This window comes from Staurois parvus, unplaced genomic scaffold (assembly GCF_062004578.1).
Source record: "Staurois parvus isolate SC_StPar_1 unplaced genomic scaffold, SC_StPar_1.0 ptg000721l, whole genome shotgun sequence".
NCBI lineage: Eukaryota > Metazoa > Chordata > Amphibia > Anura > Ranidae > Staurois > Staurois parvus.
This window is the reverse complement of record NW_028318517.1, coordinates 2763338-2778415: the sequence shown is the minus strand read 5'-3', so window position 1 is coordinate 2778415 and position 15078 is coordinate 2763338. Positions and strand designations below refer to the sequence as shown.

The 15078-nt window shown below is 47.9% G+C and overlaps 1 protein-coding gene across 1 annotated transcript in view; it reads right to left on the bottom strand.

Moving 5' to 3' along the window:
- LOC149445436 (uncharacterized) overlaps positions 1-1229 on the bottom strand; it is a 194079-nt gene extending 192850 nt beyond the window's left edge. The window contains exon 1 of the mRNA XM_089653838.1: positions 1175-1229. Within this exon, the coding sequence (XP_089509964.1) occupies positions 1175-1229 (55 nt within the window). The remainder of the gene's footprint in view (positions 1-1174) is intronic.
- Between the last annotated feature and the right edge of the window lie 13849 nt (positions 1230-15078).

Below are 15078 nucleotides of genomic sequence, written 5' to 3'. Positions count from 1 at the left end.
GGTTGCTGGACATTGAAGAACTACTCCCCCCATGGGAAGACATTTTGTTTGGGCTGTTTAGTGTTTACTACAATTTTGAGGTCCGGGGCCCCTTTTCTCTGTTGGGTTTGTTTGGTCTCTGAACTGGTTTTGATGAGTATTAGATCTGCAGACAAGGAATGATAAATCTGATCCTTCCTATGACTAGTTTGCTCTGAGGCAGTGCTGTGAGGTCAATGTCGGCTCATCATGCAGGGATGGTCACTTTACATCACCCGACGCCCGGGACATGTAGTTCTGGGGGCCGGGCAAGTATTGTTTTTAATCTTTATCCCTGCTGAGGGCAAGCCTCAGGGCTCTCCTTTCAGGTGCCAGCCTCTGCCACCCCGTGTGTGTGAACCTCTCCTGTACCTACTATGCTTCTCTGGCTCTGCTTGCCCATCTGTGGGCACAGTTCAGCGGGTGCCGGAGGGTAGAGGGGACAGATGTCAGGGCTCTGTCCTTGGCAGAGGTGTTAGGAGACCTGGCACCCCTGCCAATACCTTGCATGGCTGCAGAAGTTCACATTGGCTCAAATTTGGTGGCAAACGGCCTTTATAAGGAAGCCCTGCACTACTCTCAAGTGCTGGTTGATCTTTGGCTCCCCAGTACCTTGTTCCTGTTCTACTGTTATTTCCTGTTCCTGTGCTACTGTGATCTTTGATTTCCTGTTACTGACTCGGCTTGCTCCTGGACCTGTCTTCTCTGCTTAAACCCTGACCTGACCTCGGCTGGCTAACAGATATTCTCTCTTGCCCCTCTGTGTATGACCTCGGCTATCCCATCTGACTACGTCTGTTCTGATCTCCACCCAGTCGCAGACCTTGGCTTTCAACCGGCTATCCAGTAATCCTGTTCCCCGGAAGGGCTTTCATACCTCACACAGGCACCACCTGTCTGCAGACCTCATCTCAGTGCATCAGCTGTGCTCCTGGGTGGACCACCAACAAGCACTCCTACAGGTGACCTGTGCCACTTTGGTCCTGACTCCTGCTGTCCCAATCTCAGGGGAGTCTGGAACTTAGCCGCAAGGGAAGCCCTCTCTCCATTGGCATCTCTCACCAGGTACGTGACAGTATCAATCAGCCATTATGTCTGAGGCCGAGAGAGGTGCTTCCGCATTAGAAGCCCTGTGCCAACAGATGACGGCACTTACGCAAGTGGTCAAGGATCTTCAGGAGGAATATTTTCAGCTGGAGGGACATCTTCATTCGCTCACTACTGCTGCGACTTCTGCAGACCAGAATCCATTGCCTAGTCCTATCCCTACAGTGGCACCAGCCAGTTCGCTTTCCACTGTTACACCCGCTGTGGTACTACTCAGGGTTACCATTCCGGAACGCTTCCTGGGGACCGACGTAAATTCCGAGCCTTCAAGAATGCTTGTGAGTTGTATTTTGCACTGCAACCCAGGACCTTCTCACTTGAGACAGTTAAAGTGGGGTTCATCATTTCTGTCATATCTGACGAACCTCAATCATGGGCACACAGCTTACTGGAACAAAAAGAACCAGCGCTAAACTCAGTGATCACATTCTTTGAAGCCATGGCAGCTCTTTATGATGACCCCCAGAGGACCTCTACTGCTGAATCCACCCTTCATGCTCTACAACAAGGCCGACGGCATGGGGAGGACTACATTGTGGAATTCCGCAAATTGTCTGCCAATACCGGGTTGAATGACGCAGCCCTAAAATACCAGTTCCATCTAGGTCTGTCTGAGTCCCTCAAGGACGAATTAGCTAGGGTGGAGGCTCCCTCCTCCTTGGAGAATCTAATTCAACTCGCTACCTAATTGGATCGACGGCTACAGGAGAGACATTCTGAACATACCCAGACCCTTTGCCAAGGGTTTTGCCAAGGGTTCCAAGACCAGTGGATTCTGTCCCTATTTCTCCGCCTATCAGCACTCCTGAAGTAGAACCCATGCAAATTGGCCTTCTCTGACCTGCCTTATCTCCAGAGGAAAGATTACGCAGATGGCAAGGCAACCTATGCCTTTACTGCGGGGCTGTCATGGATCCACACCGCACACACATGCCCACGGCGCCTAGCTAACTGAGGCATGCACGTCCGGCCGTGACTTGGGGTAAAGAGGGAATGAGGGGGTCTTACTTTGAGCATATAAGTCTGGCCATGATACGCATTCTCAGACCGCACTGCATCTGGCCACTACTAGAGGAAGACTCCACTCCAATCCAGCTGGCTGACCACACACAGGCAGATACAAATCTTATATACAATCTGGTGCAATATAAGGGTTGGGGAGCAGTCTAGCAATTGGCAAACACTTCTAGAATTCCTCCAGCTATCCTACAAGCTAGAACCCCGGTGTGAATGACGATTCCACTGTCCACACACCCCCACACCAGTCACACAACAAACGGTAGCTTGCCACCATCCAACAGTTTGTCCGCAGACTGGTCTGCTGGGCCACCACACACACAGATCTCCGTCTGGCAGATCTGCTACTTTACAATCTGCATGCAATTTGCCAACACACAGTGCAATTGCATACAGATTGGCAATGAACTTAGACCGAGCATATATAGACACTGTAATACAATAATCTCTCCGGAGATATGAGCCCGAGCTTAAGTATCCAGAAATCACTTATTAACTTTATGATTTAATATCCCGAAAGTGGGCAGTGCATAAAATATGTACAAAGTATAAAAAGTTACAAATAATACAGAAAATACAAAAAGACACACAATTGGCTATTGACTATAAAATAAAAGGGAATAAAAGCAGAAATAAAACTTTTAGTAAGAGTTATCCTGTGACTGGAGCAAGTTAGAGAATGTCCGTGATTCGCCAATAAAATAGAAATGGCTCTGTACGAATCACCCCATCCATATCTCAGGGTCCTCAATTTATTGAAATATGGACATAGGCTGGACATTAGCCCTTGGCCAATCAACCCTGTACCAGCCCACAGGACGTTCTGGGTACTGAAGTACCCAAAGTCGATTGGACCAAACGGTTTGAATCACTAAGTCAGGGATAGAATTTCCGACACCAGCGCATCAATCTGATCGCGACAGTACCAATCACTGTCCAGCTGTTGCAATCAGGTGCCATATAACTGTTTTCTGCATTTCTCTGGAATTCTACAGAGGCTATAAATACAGTTTTACATGCAGATGTAGCTTACAGTGTGTCCAATCAGAAGGAAGTATTTTCATCTCTCTGCAACTAATATTGTATCTTTTATGAGAGATGAAATATATTCCTCTGATCTGTGGATATAAATCACAGCTAGCAGACAAAGTGGAGCCCTCTCCTGGTCTCCTGCTGCTTCCCGAAGCCGAAATGGTTGGAGCTCTTCTTTTAGATTTCAAGAAGGTGGCAATCTCTGGCTACATAGGTGACAACGTTTTTTTGACATCTAGGTGTCACCTCAAATCTAGAAGCTGCTCTGTGCTTTCAGATGCTAATTGGTGAACATATTTCTCTGACTGAATTCTGAACACTTATCTTTAATAACATGGACTGAAACTAAATTTACAATGACATATTTCTACTGATCACATCTCAACTACTCAAATCTTACATTTATGTCACAGGGCCATGGGCCATTTCTTAGGCAACTGCCCAGTGCGACCAAGTAAGTCCAGCCAGCCTCATCCTTCATATCTCCAGTTATCCAGAACCTTAACCACCCATGTCGTTCTACTCATGTCATTACAGGTGGCTGGAAAGGAAGTCAAGTTGTGGGCAATCATTGATTCAGGAGCCTGTAGTTTTTTCTTGGACATCAACCTTACCCAGAACCTAGGTATTCCTCTTTGTCCTAAAACACAAAGGCTTGATGTACTCCTAGCAGATGGCACCGCTCCTAGCTCAGGACCCGTTACCCAAGAAACCATTCCCATCCTAGCCACAACTGACTCTGTCCATCAGGAATTCATCTGCTTCAACATCCTGAGATCTCCCATGTTTCCAGCCATCCTAGGAATACCTTGGTTGCAAGCTCACAATCCACAAATCAACTGGCTCAAGAAAGAAGTCACCTTCCCATCAAATTACTGTATTCAGCACTGTGGCACTCCCACACCCACCAATTTCCCTGTGTGCCTCTCAGTTCAGCCTACATCAGATGCCAGTCAATCCGTTCCCCCTGCCTACCACCATTTCCTTGATGTATTTGATAAAAAGAAAGCTGATACTTTACCATCTCATCAATCATATTATTGTCCTATTGAGCAGCTTCCAGGGGCAGCCAACATTTGCCAACGTTTATCAGAAGTTCATCAAGGGCTTCTCAACCATTATAGCCCCCATTACCCAACTCACTCGCCAGCATACACATTTTCTCTGGAGCCAAGAAGCACAGACAGCCTTTGAGCAGTTAAAAAAGCAGTTCACTTCTGCTCCTGTATTACAACACCCAGAGCCAACACTTCCTTCATCCTGGAGGTGGAAGCATCGGATGTGGCTACAGGAGCCAAGGTCCAAAAGCTCTGCTCCATCCGGTAGCTTTTTGCTCTAAGAAACTAAGCCAAGCTGAAAGGCACTACGACATAGGCAACAGGGAACATTTGGAGATCAAAATGGCGTTCAAAGAATGGAGGTACCTTTTGGAAGGAGCTAGTCACTCAATCATGATCTTCACAGTTCATAAGAATCTAGAATATTTAAGATCTGCCAAGCGCCTAAGACCGCAGCAAGCTAGATGGGTCCTATATTTCTCCATCTTCAATTTTCACATGACCTACCGCTCAGGATCCAAGAATGGGAAAGCAGATGCTCTATCACGTATGTTCCCAGATTCAGTTGAAACTTTGCCCCCGATACCATCCTGTCGGCCCAAAATGTTTTGTTGATTCAGCCCAGTCTGAAGCTTTTGATTGAACAGGCATCTGCATGGTGCGCCGAACCTGAGCAGAACTCGTTAAGAAGGCAGGATGGCTTTCTGTGGCACCAGGATAAGATCTTTGTACCCCAGGAGGTAAGATCCCAAGTTTTCAAGACATTCCACGACCATCAACTGGCTGAAAAACAATGGACCTGATCCAGCGATCATTTTGGTGGCCCAGCTTAAGTCAGGACTGCAGAACTTAAGTAAATCCTGCACAGTATGTCTACGTAGCAAGGGAGACAAAGCCAAGGCATGGGGGTTTCTGAGGCCCCTATCCATTCCTAATCGTCCCTGGGAAATTATCACAATGGACTTTATTGTACACTTGCCGCCCTCTGAGGGGTTTGCTACCATCCTAGTAGTGATAGATCGGCTATCCAAGATGGCCCACTTTCTGCCAATGATAGGAACTCCGTCGGTGCCTGAGACAGCACATATTTTTATTAAGGAAATCGTTAGGCTACACGAACTGCCCAGCAATATCGTGTCAGACCGAGGGGTTCAATTTACCTCCAGGTTCTGGAGAGCCTTATGTAAAACCCTGAAAGTGGAACTCTGCCTATCATCGGCCTACCACCCTCAAAGTAATGGACAAACTGAACAAACTAACCAAACGTTGGAACAATATCTACGATGTCTCTCCGCCTTTTCCCAGGATGACTGGACATCTCTACTCCCATTAGCAGAATGTGCATACAATAATTCCGTCCATTCCGCTATGAATCAGTCACAATTTTGGGCCAATTACGGATTCCACCCTTCTTGCCTGCTGGATACCATACTCAAAACCTCGGTACCTGCAGTTCAGGACAGAATCAGCAGGATACAGGACAACTATTGAGCTCTCCAGGAATCCATACAAAGATTGCAAACTGACTACAAAAGGTACTATGACAAGAAATGGAGGGGAAATCCTTCTCTGAAGGTTGGAGACCAGGCTTGGTTATCAACAGCCAACCTAAAACTTCCTTGCCCATCGCGGAAGTTGGGACCAAGATACATTGGGCCCTTTCAGATCAAACGAGTAACCAATCCAGTGGCACATGAGCTATCTCTTCCCGAATCATATGGGATTCACCCAGTCTTCCATGTTTTTCTGCTAAAGCCAGCAGTTTATGATCCATTTCCGGGAAGAGTAGAACCTGCTCCGCTGCCAATAACAGTTGGGGAGGATGCAGAATACGAGATAGAATCAATCCTGCACTGCAAGAAGCGAGGAAGGCAGATTCATTTCTTGATCAAATGGAAGGGATAACACCTGAAGAAGGCTCCTGGGAACCAAAGACAACATACATGCCCCCAGACTTCTCCAGGAGTTCTACTCCAAATATCCAGACAAGATGGCCCAAGTAGGCATCTGGAGGCTGCCCTTTGGGGGGGCACTGTCAAGTCTCTGTCCTCAGCAGTGGTGTTAGGAGACCTGACACCCCTGCCAGTACCTTGCATGGCCACAGAGGTTCACATCGGCTCAAATTTGGTGGCAAACGGCCTTTATAAGGAAGCCCTGCACTACTCTCAGGTGCTGGTTGATCTCTGGCTCCCCGGTACCTTGTTCCTGTGCTACTGTGAACTGTGATTTCCTGTTCCTGTGCTACTGTGATCTGTGATTTCCTGTTACCGACTCGGTTTGCTCCTGGACCTGTCTTCTCTGCTTAAACCCTGACCTGACCTCGGCTTGGCTAACGGATATTCTCTCTCGCCCCTCTGTGTATGTCCTCGGCTATCCCATCTGACTACGTCTGTTCTGATCTCCACCCAGTACTGGACCTTGGATTTGAACCAGCTATCCAGTAATCCTCTAATCGGAAGGGCTTGCATACCTCGCACAGGCACCTCCTGTCTGCAGACCTCATCTCAGTGCATCAGTTGTGCTCCAGGGTGGACCACCAACAAGCACTCCTACAGGCGACCTGTGCCACTTTGGCCCTGACTCCTGCTGTCCTAAACTTTGTGATAAAATTTTGAGACATAAAAAATAGAACTACCACTATTTTATTCTCTAAAGTCTCTACTTTCTAGTCTCTAGAAAATCGATATTTTGGGGGTTTTGTGTCATCTTCAGGCCTAAAATGATTTTTTAAACGTGTGCAAAAAATGCAAAAATGGCTCTGGGAGTGAAAGGGAGAAAGGATAAGCAGGACACGCCCCTTTCCTAAGAAGCAGCCAATCGGTTCTCATTACACTGCAAGGTCTCTGCCCTCCCTGCTAGTCCCCGGGTGCAGTGCTGGAGACAGGCGGGGGAGGGGAGGAGGAGATAAACAGCGCAATGTTACACATATGAAATGTTTTAGTCGCTATAAAGCCTCTTTCATTTTTGAAACCCCCGGACATTTCTAAAAGAGCCTCAGATTTATATACATTTTTTGTTTAAAAGGAATGTTTCCTTCCTCCTGAGCAGCAATGTAAGGGGCTCTATGCTCCATACTCCTGACCCCGGCACTCCATCATTGTGTTGGCTGCATAGTGTAATGATTGCCCATTGGCTGCCTGTGTAGTGTCATCATTGCCCTTTGTAGGCCATGTATGGTCAGGATGGTCCTTGTCTATTTATTGTCAGTGCTGTTTGTTTAGAGGACCATATTACTAGAATTTATCTCCACAATGAGGAGAATGTTCCGGCCCCAGAAGTGGGGGAATGTTCTGCCCCTGAAGGGGTTCATCTGGGTTCCCACACTATATATGTGTGTATCATCATCTGCTGGAGATAAAAGATGTCACAGTGACTATGGAGGAAGAGGACGGACGTGACTATGGAGGAAGAAGACAGACATGACTATGGAGGAAGAGGACGGACATGACTATGGAGGAAGAGGACGGACGTGACTATGGAGGAAGAGGACCGACGTGACTATGGAGGAAGAGGATGGATGTGACTATGGAGGAAGAGGACCGACATGACTATGGAGGAAGAGGACGGACGTGACTATGGAGGAAGAGGACGGACGTGACTATGGAGGAAGAGGACGGACGTGACTATGGAGGAAGACGACGGACGTGACTATGGAGTAAGAGGACAGACGTGACTATGGAGGAAGAGGACGGACGTGACTATGGAGGAAGAGGACGGACGTGACTATGGAGGAAGAGGACAGACGTGACTATGGAGGAAGAGGACAGACGTAAACGTGGAGGAAGAGGACGGATGTGACTATGGAGGAAGAGGACCGACGTGACTATGGAGGAAGAGGACGGACGTGACTATGGAGGAAGAGGACCGACGTGACTATAGAGGAAGAGGACGGACGTGACTATGGAGGAAGAGGACGGACGTGACTATGGAGGAAGAGGACCGACGTGACTATGGAGGAAGAGGACCGACGTGACTATGGAGGAAGAGGACCGACGTGACTATGGAGGAAGAGGACTGACATGACGGGGGGTTACTGGGTGTAAATAAAACATAACATCTTATTACCTCCTCTGCTGCCATGTCCACCAATGTCTCCTCTCTGCTTCCTGTCTGTTCCTGACATCACTTCCTGTCTGTCCCTGACATCACTTCCTGTATGTGCCTGACATCACTTCCTGTCTGCATTCCATAGAGACTTCCTGTGTGAGTATAGGTGAGATCCCCACCTTGTGGAGTTCAGAGGAACTGCAGCCCCGAGATCCATCCCATAATCCCCCTTCCTGTATAATATGTACCTTACAGGGATACTACGGGAGATGAAACATTACTGAATAAAGGAAGAAGAAATAAATGTAACTCTTATGTAACCAACTGTTCAACAAACATCTCTTATTACATATAGAAAAGTCTTACAAACACAGAACACAAAATACAAATGTATAGCTAATGAGAGCGATCCCGCCAAACCTGATCCTTCTGGGGGGGACAATGCAAAAATATATATCAATCCACTCATAATGACATCATCTTCTGGGAGTGTCTGCACATCCATTCATTTCATACACATTTCATTGTCTCAGCAGATCTCCTGCAGCCTATTAGCTCCCATTTCCCTTTCTATGTCTCAGCAGATCTCCTGCAGCCTATTAGCTCCCATTTCCCTCTCTATGTCTCAGCGGATCTCCTACAGCCTGACTGCTCGGGGGACACATTTTGGCCCCTTTGATTTTGCAGTAAATGTGATTGCATTAGTCCCGTTGATTTTCGTATTTCCATGTAATAAAAGGTGTCACACGATGTCGGGTTCCCCTTTCTCTCCTCCCTGAGTGTGTATTTAGAGGCGGAGCTCCTGCTGGAATGGCGGTTGGAGGCGGAGTCTAGGAGGGAGACTGGCAGAACCCGCAGCAGACTTGCAGGAGTGAGCGAGGAGGATCCGGTTCCTTTACCATCGGAGATGAGGAGAGTGTGAAGGATGTTTCTGACTCTGGGAGCTGAAAAGCTGGGAGTCCTATTGGTGTGGTGAGGGGGAAGCACTACTAGGGGGCGCCCTCACCATCCCGTGTACAAGAGGTGGAAGAAGGAGGGGCTACACTACAGCTGACACAGTTTGGAGGGCGGAGCACTTTCACACCTTATCAACTTTTCACTGATTGGTGGATTTTTGTAGTAAAATAAGTGGATTGAAGTAGATGCAAAGTGGAAGCGGTGGACTTGCAGAGAACACTATACTGAGCACACAATATTGTCTGTCTCCATGGATTTGCACAGGATTTGAGATGATTTCCTATAGCAGCAAATCTGATGAGATGAATGAAGTGGGTGTAAAGTGGAAGCAGTGGATGTGCAGGGAGCAGCATCTTGAGCACAAAGCACTTTATGTTGTGGATGGATTTGCACACGGTTCAGTTTCCTTCATTTATTGATAAACCCCATAAGACCAATGAAGTGGGTGTAAAGTGGAAGCAGTGGATGTGCAGAGAATAGGATTTGGAGCCCCGAGCTCTTTATCTCTGAATGTCTCCACATATTTGTAGTGTATTTGTGATGATTTCTGTGCACACACAATAGGACAGCGCTGTGACACATAATGCTCTTCTAGATGACAGGGAATCCTTCCCTTTGTTACAGCAGCAGTCCGCTAGAAGGTTTTTGTAGGTTTGGAGTTGTTACACATAGCGCGGGTTTTATCCATTTATAGTGATGACATCATTGCCCAAATCTGGGGGTCACCAGCCATTTCCACCCTTTACTCCCAGCTGGGGGGCTTTGTATCCATATACCAGATGTCCTACAGGACTAAATCTGCAATCAATGTTACTGCAAAATCAAAGGGGCCAAAACCCCTCCCCCGAGGAGTCATATATTTCTGTCCCCCTTGGTGGGGGTGGAGGTGACCCCTCTATAAGGATCTACAGTCCATACACACCCAGCACAAGGCCGGGGTCACACTACCAGACGCTTCTCGGGGCTGCAGTTCCTCTGAGCTCCACAAGGTGGGGATCTCACTTCTACCCAGACAGGAAGTCTCTATGGAAGAAAGACAGGAAGTGATGTCAGGAACAGACAGGAAGTGATGTCAGGAACAGACAGGAAGTTCCATGAATGAGGAAGTATAGAGGAGACATTCCTGGATCTGGCAGCAGAGGAGGTAATACGTAGATGAACCCCTTCAGGGGGAGGAGTTGATGATAATATATTTGCTCCCAAAGCTGGCCTACATGGTTCAGTTTTATCGTTCAGCCAGCGGGATGACCATAAAAACTGAAGTGATTCCCCCATCCACACATTGGAGGTGGATGGGGGAATCCTCCCCGCTGCACTCTTGTATTCTGACAATGGAGGGACTCCTCCGCTCTCAGAATACACAGATCAGCACTGAAGCTATTGGCTGCAGCCGCTGGGGGAGTGGCTTTTATCCGGCAGTGGCCACACATGGATGGAAATGTGAGCGATCCCTGCTGAACCAGCTGAATTTCCATGGATCTATGGTCACCTTCAGTGACTTCCTCCCCTCCCCCTCATCTCCTTCATGATGGAAGTCATGCTGAGATCATCTCCCATTGGCTGAGCAATATTCTCATTTGTCTCTCAGCTCCTTCTTGCTATTCCTCGTCCTGCCTGTTGTTTCCTTGGATTGATTTTCTGTGTAGTGACCCCGGCTTGGTCTCTTGGATGCGCTCGTCTGTTGCTTGCCCTGACCTTTCTCCTGATTCCTGGATCTCCTCCTCATCTCTCCTCCATATCCTCTTACACAGCTTTTCTCCACACCTGCAGTGACCCTGGGGGGAGGAAACTTGGCACCAGCACGCCGCCAAATCCATCCCCACCATTAGGGGCTCTGGAGACAATTGTCTGCTATTTACACTCCGTTCCTCCGCACGTCACCTGATCACATGACAGCTTACTTCCACAGATTCCGGACAGATTTCTGGATGGTAAAGGTCAAAGTTCACTCTTCAGTTTAGGAGAGGTAGGACGCACCCAGGATCAATTACTTGGTTTATACAGGAGCCTCATATAGAGGACCCCTCAAATCTCCCCATCCAAATGTCCCTCCATCCAGAGTCTATATGTACTATGACATCACACTGACCTCACAGCTCCTCCTCCCAATGTCCCTCCATCCAGAGTCAGAGAATCCTATGACATCACACTGATCTCACAGCTCCTCCTCCCAATGTCCCTCCATCCAGAGTCAGAGAATCCTATGACATCACATTGACCTCACAGCTCCTCCCCCCAATGTCCCTCCATCCAGAGTCAGAGAATCCTATGACATCACACTGACCTCACAGCTCCTCCTCCCAATGTCCCTTTATCTGACATTTTTCTGATGCTCTTAGGATGTGGGGCCCCTTGGTATCCTCACATGTAAAGTGGGACTGTTGGTCCTGCGTTGTATGTAATGACATCAGAATGCTGCAACAAGCCTATACCCTGCATAGTGTGGGGGTCCTGTGGGGGGGAATTATACCTCAGCCTGAAGTGGGGCTTTAATAAAATGGAGACCTGAATGGAGAGGTGAGGAGGATTCTGGGAATATCATTTGATGTGACTCTTTGTGTTCAGATGTAGAGTTTTCCTCCTGTGAAGTCTGGAGATCATATGACATCACATTGCCTCCACCTCCCTCCCTGATAGAAGAGAGAAAGAAGAAGAAGATTCTAGAAGTCACCAGAGAGATCACTGAGCTGCTGACAGGAGAGGTGAGCGGTGCCGGGAATTCTGGGACATTCTCCAGTAACAGACAAGGGATGTGTCTGGATGGTGACTGTATCATTGTGTGTGTCAGGTTCCTATAAGGTGTCAGGGTGTCACTGTCTATTTCTCCATGGAGGAGTGGGAGTATTTAGAAGGACACAAGGATCTCTACAAGGACGTCATGATGGACAATCAGCCGCCCCTCACATCACCGGGTAAGAGGAGACTTTATTGTAAAGGAGAGAGCAGTACGGAGGATCCACCTAGATCCCCCATCATCTGATAAACACATAGAAACAATGGATTCAGTCAGTGTGTGTGTTTCCTACAGATGGATCCAGTCATGGGAACCCACCAGAGAGATGTCCCCGTCCTCTGTATTCCCGGGATTCCACACAGGAAGGTCACACCATCCCTCACCATTACAAGGTTGGTGGGATGGAGCATCTAGAACATGGACTTGTAGAGACAATGTGTGGATTGTTTATGTGACGGAGGAAAGGCAGGACAGAACACACAGAGTGGATGGCAGACGCACAAAGCTTTATTGAGACAAACAGACGGCAGTCCTTCAATACGGGGGGTGGCAGAGAGGGTGGATTTGCCACTAAATGGTAACAAGGGTCCCCACCCACTTATAGTCCACTAGGAGAGCCAAGGGGGTGTCCCTGTAACAGGGGTAGTCCGACACAGGAGAGGGGTGCCTGGGGTCACCACCGTAACAGTTCAGGTAACAGTGAGGAAGCAGGTACTCACGGAGAACAAGGGGTTCACTCCAGGCAGGGGATAGATCCAGGCAGATTCACGGGGACAGCAGAAGATTCCTCCACAGTGCAGGGATTCCAGGCAGACAGACAGTCCAGGAGATGAGGAGGAGGACGGGGGATGAGAGGAGCTGGCGCTCAGCACAGCCTTTCCTCACACACAGCCACGAGAACACACAGGGGGGTTTCCTTGCTCTCTCTTAAGTATTGAGCTGGTAACCGGATACTTCCTGTCGGGTTACCATGGCAATGGGTCCTGTCCAGAGAGTTCAGGAATTTGTGCACGAAGGGGGAAGGGAGGAGGGGTCCAGAGTAATTTAATTAGACCATTTGGCCTAGTGACACGGGACAATTGGAAGAATACAGAGCAGGACTCTGAGGGCATGTGATACAAGGCATTAATAAGGGGATTAATAATTGGCAGGCTCTCATACTGCGACAGTTTATGTGATGTCACAATAACAAATCTTACATTTTACAGATGATATTTTCTCTCATTTCCTTGATTTAGAGTGGAGATCCAATCGATATAGAATTTGAGGTGAAAGCAGAAGAAGAAGAGGCGTATGTGAGGGATGATCAGCAGTCTATGGAGGAGGATGGAATAACGGGGACATTTATAGAGGAGGACACTCCTACAGAGATCAGCACAGGTGGGTCATGAACACTAAATCCATTCCTCCACCCATACTGCTCACTGATTGGTCCAGAGTAGGGCGGGGACTGGGTGATATCAGCCTGTAATCCCCTGGTCACTTTCCTGAGCTGTGTTCCCCGTCCTGTATTCCTGGATTTCTCTCGGATAATCTTCCTTCTCTGTGCTGCAGACACAATTTATGTCTCTAGACTGGATTTATGGAGGTTCTGGGGTTCAGCTGGCAGAAAAATGTTCATTTTCACCATTAGTGTAACTAGACCTAGGCACCTGGGGTGTGTGCTTTGAGTCTTCTTCCCTATTTCTGGGTCTAGTAAGATCTCTGACAGAACATTTCTCCCAGGGTTCCTTGCTCTGTGGTCTGCTGGCTGTGCCGGGTGGAGGGATATGTCTGTAGTGTCTCAGACCCAAGTCACTGAGTACAGTCTCAGGAGATGGGAGGCAGCGGTGTGGGATCTCTGCAACTTGTCTACAGTAAATATTTAATCTTCCACTGATTACTGAATACCAATATTATGAGTCCTGACCCTTACACTGTATACTTTTGTACATTATATCATTCTGAACTGTATAGTCCTAACTCCTATATAATAAGTTGTAAATTGCATTAGCTTTCTTTTGCACCCATTTCCTCCCAGCTGGACATTTTATATCGGATGATGTGATTGGAGCACAGACTTTTACATGGTGATAATAATGTGATAACATCCTCCAACTTTGGACCCTTAAACAGAAAGTGATAATGAGGGAGGAGTCAATACCCCAATGATGGTGGTCTTCAGGATCAGTCCAGTCTTCATCTTGGTTGTTCTCCCCCCATCCTCACTCTCTGACCTCTGGTGGGGCTCAGCCCTGCTGTTCTTCATGACTAAATCATGGACTAAATAAGGAAGTGCAGAACTTCTTGTGTTGGGAAGATGGCGATGAATGATAGAGGGGGTGGGGAATCTTATCCTATAATCCCCTTGTAACAGAACTGACCCAGTCTGTGCTTGGTACTTCCGTTATAATACCGCTTCCCCATCTGAACACTGACCACAGACCCCACAACTGACCAAACAAAACTAGATGACACCAGTCTGTCTGAACATGGAACTCTTTATTTGAAAATCAAACTGGCTTTTTATACACTCAGGGGGCAGTCCACCCTCCCTGCAAAATGACACAGGGTGGGGCAATCTACATTTAGTAACAAGAAACCCACAGGTATTCAAACTTCACACCAGCAGACAGTCCCATCAGGAGGGAGGGCTGCTGGAGACACCCCCACTAAGCTAATAGACATAAACACATCCCATAATAGTTTGCTCCCAAGCAAGACACACAATAGAACAATGGGTTGCAACCACATGGCATTAAACAATCAACAATCCCCCACCCCAATATTAGGACAGATCACCCTGTACCCCTAACAGGCACAGGGTGACTTACATATAAAAGGATATGGGGAGCTGAGACAGGGGTCTCCCCACCTCTCCAAAGTGAGCTGTGTTTCATGGGCCCCCCACCCAAAGTGACTCCCGTCACATATCGCCCCTTTTGGCAGGAGACTAATGCAGGAGGAGACCCCAGACTGGTGGACTTTGAAGTTAGTCTGTACTTTCAGTCCCCCAGTGCCAGCACCCACACAGTTCCCCAAACAAATTGTCCCACACCAAGCATTACTCACCCAGCCAACCTCTGCCTCTCTCGTAGAACATACCCACCTCTGGGGAGAAGTATGGGC